We start from the raw sequence: 15,269 nt of genomic DNA, 5'->3' as shown, positions 1-15,269 counted from the left end.
CAGGCAGCGGGGAGGAAGCTGTAGCTGGGCAGCTGCTGCCCCAATGCACAGGGCTTCAGCATCAGCTCCCAGCTGCCTTCCATCTACCTGGAGCTATGAACAGCCAGTTCCAAGGGCAGGGGTGTGGTGGGAGTGGATTGCAGTCAGTTTCTGGCTCCACCTGGCCACTGCCCTGTGATCCCTGCTCCCTGCCTGCTCCTAGATGCTGCTCCCCACCTGCTCACAACCCTATCCTATCTGCCTAGCCACCCTGCTCATGGGCAGGTCTCCATTAAGACCCTGAAATTGCCAAGTGGTGATAGTGCTGGGCCAGACCCTGGGGCAAAGCCATTTAGGGCATTTTGGTGAGCCATTATGGATAGGTGGGTAGAAAAGGTGCTGACCTGGCCTGTAACAGCTCACCAAAACTCGCTAAGTGGCCTTCCAGCCCAAATAATTGCCCACTCCTGCCTTAGTGCCTCAATGTTTATTTGTACATAGTTGATACAGAACTGTGGAAATATATTCTGTAAGAATACCCTTGCTAACACTTTACTGTTTTGATTTACCAGGTTCTCCTCAGCGAGTCAATGGGAAAGTAAAAGGAAGAATCTTTGTTGGAAATAACCCAGTGCCAGTTGTGTTCGAGAACACTGACCTCCATTCCTATGTTGTGATGAATCAGGGGCGGGCCTACACTGCTATCAGCACAATCCCAGAAACACTGGGTTATTCTTTGCTTCCCCTTGCCTCTGTTGGAGGTATCATAGGATGGATGTTTGCTGTGGAACAGCAAGGATATAAAAACGGATTCAGTCTTACTGGTAACTTCTCAGTTAAAACATATTGAAAAGACTTGTTTATACCTTTTCTTGTAGCTCAGGGTAAAAGAAATACTATTGACCTAGACAACGATCCAGAAGCTGATCGTTTCCAGACCAGAAGTGGTTGTTAGGTGACCAGCGCACCTCAGCATATTCTTCTAGTCTAATATGAATATCTGGGATTTTATTTTAGAGTCAGCATAAATGCATATACAAATTTCCTTGTACTCCTGTGCACTAAGGCAAAATAGATTAGCCAGTTTCTATTCAGTGGACTAATGTTGTTAGTAAGCAGATGACTGATTTTGGTGCTGTTGGTGTATAGCATCAAAGAGAACAGGGCTTTCAGAAATATTTAGCAGCATGAGTGCCATTCAGTTTAAGTGGGATTTGTGCTCTTAAATGACTATAGGATTTTAAAAATTCCACAATAAAAATGAGAAAACAAGGCAAAAACAAATATTGACCCTTAAAGATGAAAACATTACTTGCCAAGAATGGAGTGCAAAGATCTGATTTCTCCTGTGTCACTGAAAGACTTAGACCTGCATTTTCTGCTCTGCACTATTCTTGTTTCCTATAGAAGGAATGCAGGGCTCTTAAGGAGCCAGTAAGGTGTCCCTGATTATCAAAGTAAGTCTAGGATGCACTGAGCCTTTGTATAGATTAGAAGAGCATCCTAATATATTTCAGTTGCCCAGAGAACCATTACCATCTGTGTTGTGGGCTGTCCCTACCATGCCTCAACATATTCCTGTGTTGCTACTCAGATGTGGTCAGCTGGAGATTTCTTTAATATGGAGTGTCCCATCTAATTGGATCTGACTGCAAAATCCATGAAAATAAATTAAAATCAGGCCCCATGAAGGCCTAAACCTGCAAAGAAAAGCATATTCAATTTAGGTACTAAAATGACCATGAGCTACCACTAAGGAAATGCAAAATATTGAACAACAGTTTTGGGAAACAGGTGACATTTTATTAGTTTTGAAATGTGTGGAGAACTTTGCAAGTAAAAACACTGGATAACTAGAGGTGTTCCTGAATTCCTATATTGATTCATATTGCACAGTTCAGAATCGTGTACCTACCATCTGATTCAGGAGTTTATGAATTGTTTTATTTGATATTATTATTGTATAAATTTTATCAATGTCCATTATATGACAATTGAATATACAGTTTTATCGTTCTGGCTTTGCTGGTTTTGTTTTGGGTGTTTGGCTTCCTTGCAGTTCTGGAATTTATGCACTACATTTCATTTGGCTTTGATTTGGGAGCAAAGATGTGGTGGGTCTGTTTCAACTTGGAATGTATTCCTAACAGAGAGATTTGTTCTAAAGAATACAATCTCTTTGCAGTTGTACCAGATATGATAAGGTCTACTGCTAGGTTTGTGCAGAAGCAAAATAGACCTTTCTTGATCTTCATTCTTCTCCTTTTGTATAATTGTAGTTCATGCTATTATAAGTATTAAGATAAGTGCAGTTTTTTTATTGTGCATTAAATAAGATACCATATTTGTAGCAATAATTTCTATATAATAGTTCAGCTCTTGTTTTCTATTAGAAGATTTTTCAGTATTTTGTGTAGAAAACATTTGCCACTGGTTTTATGAGAGGTTGGGGCAACAGTTTGATTGGAGGCATTCAGACTAGGTCGTGGTAACTGAAATTATTTTTTAGGTGGTGAGTTTACACGACAAGCTGAAGTTATCTTCCTTGGCAATAATGAAAAGCTGGTTATCAAGCAGAAGTTCAGTGGAATTGATGAGCATGGCCATCTTACAATCAGCACAGAAATGGAGGGTAGAGTTCCTGAGATCTCATTTGGTGCATCAGTTCATATAGAGCCATATACTGAGCTCTATCATTCTTCTACATCTGGTAAGAAGCAACATGATTAAATAGTCCAAGATCCTCAGGCAATATAGAGGACAGTCTGAAAAATATTGTCCATTCTTGTTTTCAGTGTTGGTCTTTAATATCGTATACTTTGCTAGAAATAACACCATGAAAATGGTATACTTTTGACTGCATTGGCTTGGTTGTTGAGTTTGTTTGTTTGTTTGTTTGTTTTGTTTTTGTTAAAGTACTTCTGACTTGTTTGCCTGGAAATTGTATTCTCATAATCTTTTTTTGTTTGAGTTAGTCAATATTCTATGAATTGCATGGTTATAAAACACTCTGGTTTGGCATCCCTAAAGGCACCCCTTCGTGGTCTCTTTTCTGTGAGTACCACCCACCATGCCAGTTAGTATGGATCTTTTTACCAAATGCACAGTTATCAAGTAAACATAGACTGGAAACTTCCATATTTGTAGTGACATAATGGAGAGAGAGGAGACGTGAGTTCACTTCTTAGTCACTGGCTTAAGTGATGACCCCAAGCAGGAGGGACTAGTAGATACACTGGAATGTAGGGCTAGGATTCAGAGAGATCTTGACAAGTGGAGGATTGGACCAAAAGAAATCTCATGATCACAGCATTGAAACATGCAGAAATTTACCACAGAGAACCCCAAAATACCAGGTACTCAATATTGTATCCAAGGCTGTATAGCTTACTCCTGTGCTCACCTATACATTACTTTAAATATATTTTCAAAATTTTAATTCACCACAAAAACCCCCACCCAGAAGTTTTCAATACAACTAATAGGTAGGTGGATATAAAATTGGCAGGGTCATCAGGTTCAAAGGGTAGTAATCAATGTCTCAATGTCTAGTTGGCAGTTGGTATCAAGTGGAGTGCCCCAGGGGTCAGTCCTGGGGCTGGTTTTGTTGAATAACTTCATCAGTGACCTGGCAGATAACGCTAAGTTGGGAGGAGTAGTAGATACTCTGGAGGGTAGGGCTAGGAGACCTAGACAATTGGAGGATTGGACCAAAGGCAATCATGTCATGAAGTTCAATAAGGAGAAGTATAAAGTCCATCACTTAGGACAGAACAATCCTATGCACCAGTACAGGCTTGGGGGTGCCTGGCGAAGCAACAGCTCTGCTGAAAAGGGCCCAGGGGTTACAGTGGACAATAAGCTGTCCAGTGGAGGGCAGTAACAATGGTTAGGGGGCTGGGGCATATGACATAGGAGGAGATGGTGAGGGAACTGGGTTTATTTAGTTTGGAGAACAGAAGACTGAGGGGGGATTTAATAGCAGCCTTCAACTACCTGAAGTGTGATTCCAAAGGGGATGGAGCTGGACTGTTCTCAGTGGTGGCAGATGACAGAACAAGGAGCAAAGGTTTCAAGTTGCAGCAAAGGAAATTTAGGTTAGATATTAGAAAAAACTGTCTTAGTAGGAGGTTAATAAAGCGCTGAAACACGTTACCCAGAGGTTGTGGAATCTCCATCCCAGGAGGTTTTTAAGACCCAGTTAGATAATAGCCTTGTCTGGGATTATATAGTTGGGGGTGGCCCAGCAGGGAGTTGGACTAGATGACCACCTGAAGTCCCTTCCAACCCTAATTTTCTAAGATTCTAGGATTCTATGACTGACTGATTGCTAGAGGTGTGATTGGAGCACATGCTATCATACTTCTGGTAGTTTAATTTAGTTAGCAGGCTAACAATAGCAATGAAGTCCCAGCTAGACCTTTTGAGGCTAATTTTAGCACATGCTTTACCCCATACCAGTACTTTTGGCTGCTTCCAGATATGGGAAATAAAAAAAACCCAGCACTTTAAATTTGGCATGCTCCCATGCAGAGCCCAGTACATGCCCAGAAGAGGCATCACATTAGTTGGACCCAGCTTGTCCAACATCTGTATAGATTGGACACTTTAGTGGGGCTTTTTTCATGCTTTTATCTAATAGTTGATTGAATCAGTTATTAGATAAAAGTGCCAAAAAAACTCACTGAAGCACCCAATCTATACAGATGCTGCGGAGTCAGGTTGCTTCTTTCAGTAAAGAGCATTTTTGTTTGTTTGTTTGCTTTTAACACCCACAAACAACCTTTGAGTCCTAAACTGAATTTGCCTTTTCTCGATGTCAAATGTACTGTACAAGGTAAAACTTACTAAATTGTATTCAGATAAATATATAATGTATTACTTAAAGCTTTGCTACATGAAGACAAAATAAAAGCCAAAGCCACGTGAAACTTTTTCCATACCTTAGAAATAGAAAGCTGCTGCTCTATCAAATTCTGTTAAATCTTATCCTGCATTTGGCTCATGGCTGCAGAAGGAAATGGGTGGTATTCTCTCCCTTTCCTTTCTTCTCAGTCCGATGGTCATTGTGTTTCAGTGATCACTTCATCATCTACCAGGGAATACACAGTGACACCACCAGAAAGAGATGGCTCTTCTTCCAGCTACACTGCTGCCTACCAGTGGCGACAGACCATCTCATTTGATGAATGTATCCATGATGACTCGCATCATCCTGTTTCTGCGACACAGCAGCTATCAGTGGACAGCATTTTTGTCTTGTATAACAAAGATGAACAAATTCTACGTTATGCTATGAGCAACTCCATTGGCCCAGTTAGTGGTATGTGTATAGTGGTAATTCTTTCTTTCCTCTTTTGGGTATGAGAAGGATTTGATTTTTATTTGTATTACTTGAATGGTAATTAAGTAAATTATATAGTTTCATTTATGTACTTAGAATGTGAGATGCTCATCAGAGGGAGAAATGTATGTGTGTGCAGGTTTTTGGTTTTTTGGGGTTTTTTGTTGTTTTTTAAGGGTCAGCTAGAGACTTCTTGTAATGCTGTTCTCTTATTGAATTTTAGTGGGATTTGGGTGCTTGGCTGCCTAGGTTACTTTAAAAACTCCCATTTGAATTTTCTTCTTTACCAATTCCCCCACAGGTTTCAGTACCTTCTGTACATTTATCTGTAAATAAATTTGTTCTTTCAGTAATAAGTTGCTTTACATTCTGAATCCAGATGAAATAAAAGTACTAGAATGAGGCTAATTTCTAAGATTCATCTTCCAGCCAGTCACAGTACTTCGTCTTTGGATGCAATCAGTCGTACAAAATGTTTCAGTAATGTCAAATGATGTTATGGCTCTTTTTATGGTTTCTTTTTCTGGAAAGTTTCGTAATAAGCTTGGTCAACTATGATGATCAGGTAGCTGAATTCTCTATATAAAATAAAATTAGGTGTGTTTGAAGGAGTAATATAAAAATGGATATTAAGTGAGTACAGGAGGTCATCTGTTTATTTTTGGTAACAAAGAAAAAGGTAGAACAGGCCTCCTCAATTACTTAAAAACAAATGATCTCTTACAACTCTGCTTAGGGAATCAGGGGGCTGGAAGTTGAGTGTGCAAGTCATTTGGCTTCACCTTTTTTAATATGTGCATAATTTGTTTTGGGCTTTTCCATGTAAAAGGGTTATCTGTGCCTCATTTAAAATGTAGCTGTCTTCTATTGTAGACATTTTAGGGAAGTTTCTGTGCTGTCATGTTTGAGGACTTTATCTGTGGTTGTCATATCACTAGTGTCATATCATATCACTTGTGTGTTCCCTGCTTCCTAATGATCACATGCAGGGCATGCATTTGCAGCAGGACAAATTGCTGCAGTGCATACCCCTGCACATGCACTTTGTTGCAGGACAATTTGTCTAGCTCCTTCCAATTCTTCAGCCAGGCAGAGCTGGAGGCTGGGGCCAGCACCAGTGCTGGCCCCAGCAGTCTTGCCTAGTGGCCTGGAGCAGCAGGGGCACAAGTCAGGCAGCATAGAGGTCTGGCTGGCAGCAAGAACATTGCTCTGCATGGCCTGGCTTCTGTGTATGCCTGTGCATGCTTGTGGAGCGTGCGTTGTGCCACTTTTTGTGCTTGGGTTTTTGTTTCTTTTTTCCTACCAGATAATCTCAATAGCAAATTTTGGCCCCAACATACAAATTTGCAGCACAGGGCACGTTCTAACGTTCACTGTGTACAGTTTGCAGTGCCACAAAGAGGTTTGCAGCACCACAAACTGCACAATGGGTGCAGACTGCCTTCCCTTTCTGTGCACTCTCCCAGTGCAAACAACCTTCTTCTAGTCCTAATGTTAAGTGTTGTGATGGGGGCAGGCCTTTAAAGACTATTTTTTGATAGTCTTTAAAAGGCACTATATCAGCGTTGGAAATCTGAGGGAGGGTTACATTTAATGTGAGCTCATGTTAGCTGCTTCTGTGGTTTAATAATGTTTCTCTTAACAGATGGTTCTGCTGATATTAACCGGAATCCTTGCTATACCAATACCCATGATTGTGATAGCAATGCAGTATGTCGCCCAGGAACAGGAAACCAGTTCTCCTGTGAATGTTCTGTAGGCTTCCAGGGAGATGGACGTTTTTGTTACGGTATGAACAACCTCTGTGCATCAGTGGTGACTTTCATATGTTCTGCTTTGTATTCATATTATCCATGAACATTTTAACAGTCCAAACTAACCCATTTCCGTTGTAAATCTCTAAAAGAGGTCATGACAAAACTCGCTAGTAATTTTTTCCAAAGCTCTCGAGGCGAGACTTCCTTAGCATGTCTTTTTACAATGCCTTATGCAGTGAAACAGATTGTAGCCTTGAGTACCACTATGCTACAAAGAAGTAACAGTGGTAATAGGTTGGCCTCTGTTCTCTCTCTTTTCAGTGTAAAAAATTCACAGTGGGAGAGAAAATAATTTTTAAAATATTAACTTTTTTCCCCTCTTTCTTTGCTCATGTATATATAAATGCTTTGTAATAAAGGCCAGACATTTAAAATGTTTTTGCCTTTCAAGAGCCAAAAAGTTTATTTTGTCTCCAATCCTACAAATAATGAACAATGCAAGAAAAACTGGTATTTTCTACACACTTTAGACAACCTGTAGCAGACAGTGGTCTTGATCATAGCCCATTAAAGCAAATAAAGGTCATTTCATTAACTTCAGCAGACTTCGGGCTTCTTTAGATTATTTAGTGGTCAATACTTAGTAGATGCCAGTTTGAGGGTCTGCGTGAAGATGAATAAAACTACATTATTTACAAAATGTATTTTTCCTTGTTATGCAAACAAAATAATGGTTGGATTTTCCACACTGATGCTAAATGAATTCTTTTGTACCAAAGAAATCACTTGCATAATGTTACATTGCCGTTATACAACTTTATATAAATTTACTGTGGGGGAATAGAAATGCTAAACCAAAATAAAATATTAACAATTAACTTGCAAATCAGCTGCTATCTCTGATAGAAGGAGTAACCTAAGAGATGGTTTGCGGCACAAAAGAAGCTAGAGTCTTTGATGACTTTGGCCACATCTAAATATCCAACACAACTGAGTTTAGCAGATACCATTACAACAGTTGGGATCAGATCCTATTTACTCTTTGTATGTCTTAGTGGCAGATGTGTAGCTGTGTAACTGCAGTTTTTGGTACTTGAGCACATTTTGGGAGTCTGTGATCAAGTGTCCTCCCACCATTTAGTACAGGGGTGGGCAGTTATTTGAGCTGGAGGGCCATTTAATTAGTTTTGGTGAGCTGTTGAGCAATGGAGGAGGGCAGAGGGCCAGGGAGATGCCATTTGCCTCTATCCAGCCCACTGGCCACTGCTAGGAGCCGAGGAGGGACATCTGTGTCCTGCACCACTCCACTCTGCCACAGCCAGACCAGGCTACACAGCGTGCAGACTCCTCTGCCTCCCCATCCTCCCCACAACTTCCTGTTGGTGCTGCGTGGTCCTGGTACTGCAGCTGCCAGCAGCTAGGCCCGCATGAGACAGGGCATGATGCAGTGTGTCAAGTAGTCATCTCGCCCACCTGCTGCAATGAGGGTCTGTGTACTGTGTGGCCTGTCCAGGTCCTGGCTGTGGCAGAGCAGAGCAGCACAGGGCACAGCTCTCCCTTCTCAGGCTCCTGGTGGCAGTCAGCAGGCCAGACAGGTTCAGTTGGCAGGCTGGATATGGCCTGTGGGCCATATTTTGCCCACCTCTGATTTAGTTCAATAGCTAATACACTTGCCCAGAAAGCAGGAAGTCCAGCCTCTCTGTGTCAAATCACCCAGATGCAGTTTGAAAAACATCTCTTGCTTCGCCCTGAAATGTTCCAAGTACACATTCTCCAGCCCTGCCCTTGCATTTCATATTTATTGGATAAGCAGCACTGGGAAAAATTTCTGGGTTAATGTGAGTGGGACACCAGCTGAAAACCCAGAGCTCCCTCCCTCCTAGGGTAGGAGCTGTCTCACTGAGCCACACACTCAGCTTTCAGCCCTTCCTCCTGGGTTCACATACCTCCCTCTCAACTTTCCAGTGGGCCAGCTTCTGAGAGAAGGGCTAGAGAGCGTAATGCCTAGGGCATGGTCTGGGGGTCAGAGCAGTGTACTGAGAAGTAGAAGATATAAATGAGGATGTTCCAAAGTACTAGGTTGTTGAGCTGAAAGGTGGACGAACCCACCTTCTTGGTCTAACCCGTGTGAGTTGTGTTTTAACTTCTGGGACTTGCCCTGCATTGCACACGTTGCCTAGGCAGTTCTGTTCTACCACAGGTAACCACTTGGCCAGAGCATAACCTACTGAGCATGCCCAATAGACACGCATGTGCTATGCTGAATCTCAGGCTATGTGCAAGTGTCAAAGACTACAGTGTTACCAGATTTGCCCGTCACTTTGGGGTGTGCTCATTTATCAGGGGTACATTTCTGGGGTCTGTAATTCTATCAATGTGCTGCTTGTGTTGTTTGTATTTCTATATGGAGCTGTATCTCTCCCTTCTGTGAGTCCTTACCCCCAGTGGAGCTGTCTTTCAGGACTCAGTTTCAGTGGGGCTGAGTTCCTCCAACCACCAAATCAGTCAAACATATGTACATACACACACAGGGCATGCCTGAGCCAAGCCAGGTTATTCAACATTGTCAGGCTAACACTCTTATATGCCCTCATAACACCCTCATATGCTTATATGAACTCAGTTCATCAGGGCAACCATAAAATGCAGTCAGACACAGGCATATGGGTTAACAGAGCCCAGCTGAGTCAGGCTGGGTTATTCAGCATTGACAGGCTGACACCCTAATGTGCCTTGAACTCAGTTTATCCCTTATTTCAGCAGGACAATAATAAATGCAGTTAGACATGCATACACACACACACACACACTAACAGAGTATGTCTGAGCAGGCTGGGTCTGATCAGCACTTTCATCTGATACCCTCATGCACCTCAAAACACAGCACGTCCCAATTTCTTGCCACGATGGTTTTAGTAGTAACTCCCTTAAAGCAGACCCCACCATAGTTTTTGGCATTACAGGGATCTTCGGCTTAGGTAAAAGAAGCGTTGCTGCAGAGCAAAAGGGGAGGTCAAAGGGAAGGAAGAGTAAGTGAGGTTCAGACAGAGAGTGTAGCAACCAGCTTGACCATAAACATTTTTTATTGCCAGGTATATGAACTTATGATGATACCAGTAGTAATAGCCATACAAGAGAGACAAATAAACAGTTACAATACCACATAGTTTCGATTAGGTATTTGGAGAAGTCTAGCTCAAGTTTGATCAGCAAAAGTCAGGTTCCTGGAGTCGGAGAGAGAGAGAGAAAGAGTTGGAGTCTCATCACTCAGCGAAGCTTGAACCAGTTGAGGTTCCCAGGTGTTTGTTGGAGCTTGCAGACAGGCAGAGCCCTCAGCATGGCCAGTGGAGGCCTTCCAGGCAGAAAAGGAGTGGAACTGGTGCAGCTTTTGGATCTAAGCACCAGGACAGAAACTTGAGCTTGGGTAGGGGTTTTTGTAGAGAACTAACAGTGGCTCAAGGGAGAGCACTAGGTTTGTTAGTGGGTAAATGATGGCTCATATGCTGGATAATAGGAACAGATCACTCTTGGCTATGGGTGGCATTACTCTGAAGGATTCCCCATCATGCAGTGTTCCCCTGCTTCTCTGGTCCCAGAGTTCAGTGTGGTCCTAGCCTTGGACTCTCTGTTCTCCATCCTGAATGCTAATGAAGGTGCTGTCCCATCTCCTTTTGTAAATAAGTTGTCATTTGGTTCCATCTCAGTAGAATAAAGTATAGTATAGTATACAGTACTATCCATAGCATAGCATAGCCTATATTCTATCTGTATACTATACTGTACTGTATTATATACTGTACTATATAATTAGATGTTATAGTGCAAATATGGCAGGTGACCAGCTTGGCTTACCAGAGAACTCTTCAGTGAGCTTAAACAAAAAAGGAAGCTTACAAAAAGTAGAAGCTTGGATAGATGGCTAGGGAGGAGTATAAGAATATTGCTTGAGCATGTAGAGATGAAATCAGGAGCACCAAAGTGCAATTGGAGTTGTAGGTAGCAAGGGACATGAAGGGTTTCTACAAGTGTGTCAGCAACAAAAGGAAGGTCAAGGGAAGTGTGGGTCCCTTACTAAATGGGGGATGCAACCTAGTGACAGATGAGGAGGAAAAGGCTGACATATTCAATGCCTTTTTTGCCTCAGTCTTCACAGGCAAGGTCAACTCCCAGATGGCTGCTTCAGGCATCACAGTTTAGGGAGAAGGTAACGAGCTCTCAGTGGTGAAAGAACATGGTAGGGACTATTTAGAAAAGGTGGCTGTGTGCAAGTCTGTGGGGCTAGATGCAAGGTATCTGAGGGTGCTGAGGGTGCTGGCTGACTGCAGATTGCAGAGCCACTGGTCATTATCTTTCAAAACTTGTGATGATCAGGGGAGGTCCCAGACAACTGGAAAAGGGCAAATATAGTGCCCATCTTTAAGAAGGGAAGAAGGAAGATCCAGGGAACTACAGACCAGTCAACCTCACCTCAGTCATCAGCAAAATCATGAAGCAGGTCCTGAGGGAATTCATTTCTAAGCACTTGGAGGAGAAAAAAGTAATCAGGAATAGTCAGCATGGATTCACCAAGGGCAAGTCATGCCTGACCAACCTGACTGCCTTCTATAATGAGATGCCTTGCTCTGTGGATGTGGGGAAAGCAGTTGACATGATATACTTTGAATTTGGTAAGGCTTTTGATATGGTCTCCAACAGCATTTTTATAAGCAAGCTAAGGAAGTAAGAGCTTGATGAATGGGCTGTAAAGTGGATGGAAAGCTGGCTGAATCATTGGGCTCAACAGGTGATCAACTGCTCAATGTGTATTTGGCAGCTGGTATCAAGTGGAGTGCCCCAGGGGTTGGTCCTGGTGCCGGTTTTGTTCAACATCTTCGTTAATGATCTGGAAGATGGGATGGAGTGCACCCTCAGCAGGTTTGTGGATGACACCAAGCTTTGGAGAATAGCAGATATTCTAGAGGGTAGGTCTAGGATAAATTGGAGAATTGGGAGGAGACATCTCATGAGGTTCAACAAGGACAAGTGCAAAGTCCTGCACTTAGAGCGGAAAAATCCCATGCACCACTACAGGCTTGGATTTGACTGGGTAAGCAGCAGCTCTGCTGAAAACGACCTGGAGGCTATAGTGGGGGCTATAGTATATAAGCTGAATATGAGTCAACGGTGTGACAAGAAGGCTAATGTCATACTGGGCTGCATTGGTAGGAGCATGCCAGCAGATAGAGGGAAGTGATTATTCTCTTTTATTAGACATTAGTGAGGCCACATCTGGAGTACTGTGTCCAGTTTTGCCTCCCCCACTACAGAAAGGATGTGGACAAGTTGGGAGAGTCCAGTGGAGGCAACAAAAATGGCTGGGAGGCTGGGACACATGACGTAGGAGGAGAGGCTGAGGGAACTGGGCTTATTTAGTGTAGAGAAGAGAAGACTATGGGGGGATTTAATAGCAGCCTTCAGCTACCTGAAGGGGGTTCCAAAGAGGGTGGCGCTGGATTATTCTCAGTGGTGGCAGATGACAGAACAAGGAACAATGGTCTCAAGTTGCCGCAAGGAAAGTTTTAGTTGGATATTAGGAAAACTTTCTTTCTAGGAGGGTGGTGAAGCTCTGGAACAGGTTTAGAGAGGTGATGGAATCTCCATCCTTGGAGGTTTTTAAGGCCCAGCTCGACAAAGCCCTGGTTGGAATGATCTAGTTGGGCCTGCTTTGAGCAGGGGGTTGGACTAGATGACTTCCTGAGGTCCCTTCCAACCCTAATTTTCTATGATTCTGTTATACTCTGCAGGGATATTTATGTACTATATATTATACTATATACTGTATATCGTATAGGTGTGTGTCTATATGTATGTATCTATATATATATAGAGAGAGAGAGAGAGGATGTTATACTCTGTAGAGATTACTGTGCTTTTTGGGATTTCATTTTGAAGCAATATCAATTTAGCTGTTTAAAAAGAAAAAGGGAATAGGTTTAATAAATAGTTTAAAAGAGTCTAAGTTCCAGCTATGTAACTCTAAAGCTTTCCCAAGAGGCTGGATGGGGGCAAAGAACACTTTATCTGTGTAAATCACTAGTAAATTGATATCCTCACCAGTATAAAGCATATGTTTACTAAAATATTACTTTTAAAAAGGAAATGAATGTGGTATCGTGAATATAGCAATGTGGTATTTATAACTATGGATAAATATTGACTTTAATGTAATTGTCGATTTTTCCATTTCTGCATATTTTTAGCCCAGGGCAGTCTCTTAAAATACTAGTTACTGGGATAAAAAAAGAGGAGAAAAGCAATTATCAGAAGGGCTGAGGGGCTTTGATAAGAACTTTTCTACTTCCAGAGTTTATTACTTGTGCATTTATGTAATTTTAAAAACTTGCACCTCACCTCTCTCATTTAATAACTGGATAGAATTTGTTTCAGTAATACTCAGTGGGTGCATCTACATGTGCACCTGACTGTGCATGTGGTACTGTGCAGTCATTTAGTACTTGCTTTAGCAGGTACTACTACAACTACTGCACGGTCCTGGCGGTGCACGGTTATTTTAAAATGCTATGTCACTACAGCAGTGTAGCAGCGGGGTCATTTGTTTGCTACGGCAATGTTATGTCTCGTGTGAAGGGGCTCAGGCAAATTTACTAAACTTTTACCTACTTCTAAAAAGTCATGAAAGATGGAGTCCTCTAAAAGTTAATTTTCTGGAATGCATGAAAAATTGGAAGCTAAACCCAAGTTTCATTTTAAACAGCCCATTTTAGTATTTTACTATGTTGAAAAAAAATACTAGTAGAAGTCATTAGAACTATATATACAAGAACTGGCTTGAAATTACAGCTTTAAGAAGCACTGTCTTTCTGCTCTTCAGCTATGTGTAACATTCCAGTTATCTAAGATCTTACATTTTGAGTATTTCACAGGACTTTGCAGCTTAATGTACATCTTACAAAACAAGTAAATACCCATTTTTATTGGATATCTTGGCATAAAATATTTTATTAGACTGACAAAGCTAAATCGTGGTAAGGTGCTATAGCACTGTATTTTATTTGGGTTTGCTCATAATTTAGTCCCTCCATCATATCACAGGTCTCATTAGAAATTTCATGGCTGTCTGTATCAGTTTCTGCTGACTAGAGGGCTATAAGACCTGGTTGTATGAAGCATCTCTCCCCTCCACCCCCACACTGCTCTGAGCTGTATGCTGCCAGGAGCCACAGCTAGGCAGAGGAGCTGTGTGGGTGGCTCCGTGATAGTCCAGGGATGGGGCCAGCTACACACTGGGCTGGAGCAGTAGAGTGTGACCCATGTTGCAGCAGGCCACCCTGCAAGAGCAGGGTTGCAGGGAGGCACAAAGCATAGGACTGCAAGGTAACTTGAGTCTGGAGGGGATCTGGGATAGAAGCTTGATAGACTGGTTTAACCTAAATCAGTTAAGTCTGATAAATAACTACATCCATCATGGGTGACTGGTGCCTCCTAATACTGGGGGGGCACCAGCGTACAATTGCCGACTGGGCTGCGGAGGTACCCCAGCAGCCAATTGCTGCCACCAGCAGAAGTGCCAGCAGCAAAACCAGAAGTGCCAGCGACACACCAGGAAGTACCGCCAGCGCTTCTCTCAGGGGAGACACAGCCAATCTCAAGGGGTCTAATTAGGAAAAAACATTTATTGATTCTCTCTTTGGAATTTTCTAACAAGAGTGATGGTACATTTTTTTTTAGATTAATTTGTCCTGCTATGGCAGTCTTTTTGAGTAGGTCATTATAATGCAACAGTTGCATGTTGCTCTTGTTTTCAGAATGTATATTGTGCATATCTTTATAACTAGAATCTTTATAACTCTCTAGATATTGATGAGTGCTCAGAGCAACCAACTGTATGTGGCAGCAATGCAGTCTGTAATAACCAACCGGGAACTTACCGATGTGAGTGTGTTGATGGCTATCAGTTTTCAGCTGATGGACAGAGTTGTGTGGGTAAGTTGAATTAGCATCTCTAAATTCACATACTGCCATATTTGCACGGTATGGCCCATTGTATAGAATATAGGGCTCAGGACTCCTGAGCTCTATTCCTGCTTCTGCCATTGACTCATTCCTTTGGACAAGTGACTTAACAGTGTTGGGGAAAATATTTTTAAACAATTGAGCTTATATCCTTTTCTTCATACTTAAAGGCAGAA

The 15,269-nt window shown here is 42.1% G+C and overlaps 1 protein-coding gene across 1 annotated transcript in view; it reads left to right on the top strand.

The window, feature by feature from the left end:
* The window catches only part of NID1 (nidogen 1), a 92,955-nt gene that overhangs the window by 23,727 nt on the left and 53,959 nt on the right, over positions 1 to 15,269 (top strand). The window contains exons 6-10 of the mRNA XM_090044607.1: positions 552 to 803; positions 2,489 to 2,689; positions 5,057 to 5,302; positions 6,969 to 7,112; positions 14,935 to 15,063. Of these exons, the coding sequence (XP_089900733.1) occupies positions 552 to 803; positions 2,489 to 2,689; positions 5,057 to 5,302; positions 6,969 to 7,112; positions 14,935 to 15,063 (972 nt within the window). The remainder of the gene's footprint in view (positions 1 to 551; positions 804 to 2,488; positions 2,690 to 5,056; positions 5,303 to 6,968; positions 7,113 to 14,934; positions 15,064 to 15,269) is intronic.

This window comes from Crocodylus siamensis, chromosome 1 (genome assembly GCF_052110815.1).
Source record: "Crocodylus siamensis isolate JL-2025a chromosome 1, ASM5211081v1, whole genome shotgun sequence".
Classification (NCBI taxonomy): domain Eukaryota; kingdom Metazoa; phylum Chordata; order Crocodylia; family Crocodylidae; genus Crocodylus; species Crocodylus siamensis.
Note: the sequence above shows the minus strand (reverse complement) of the source record. Positions and strands in the feature narration are given on the sequence as shown.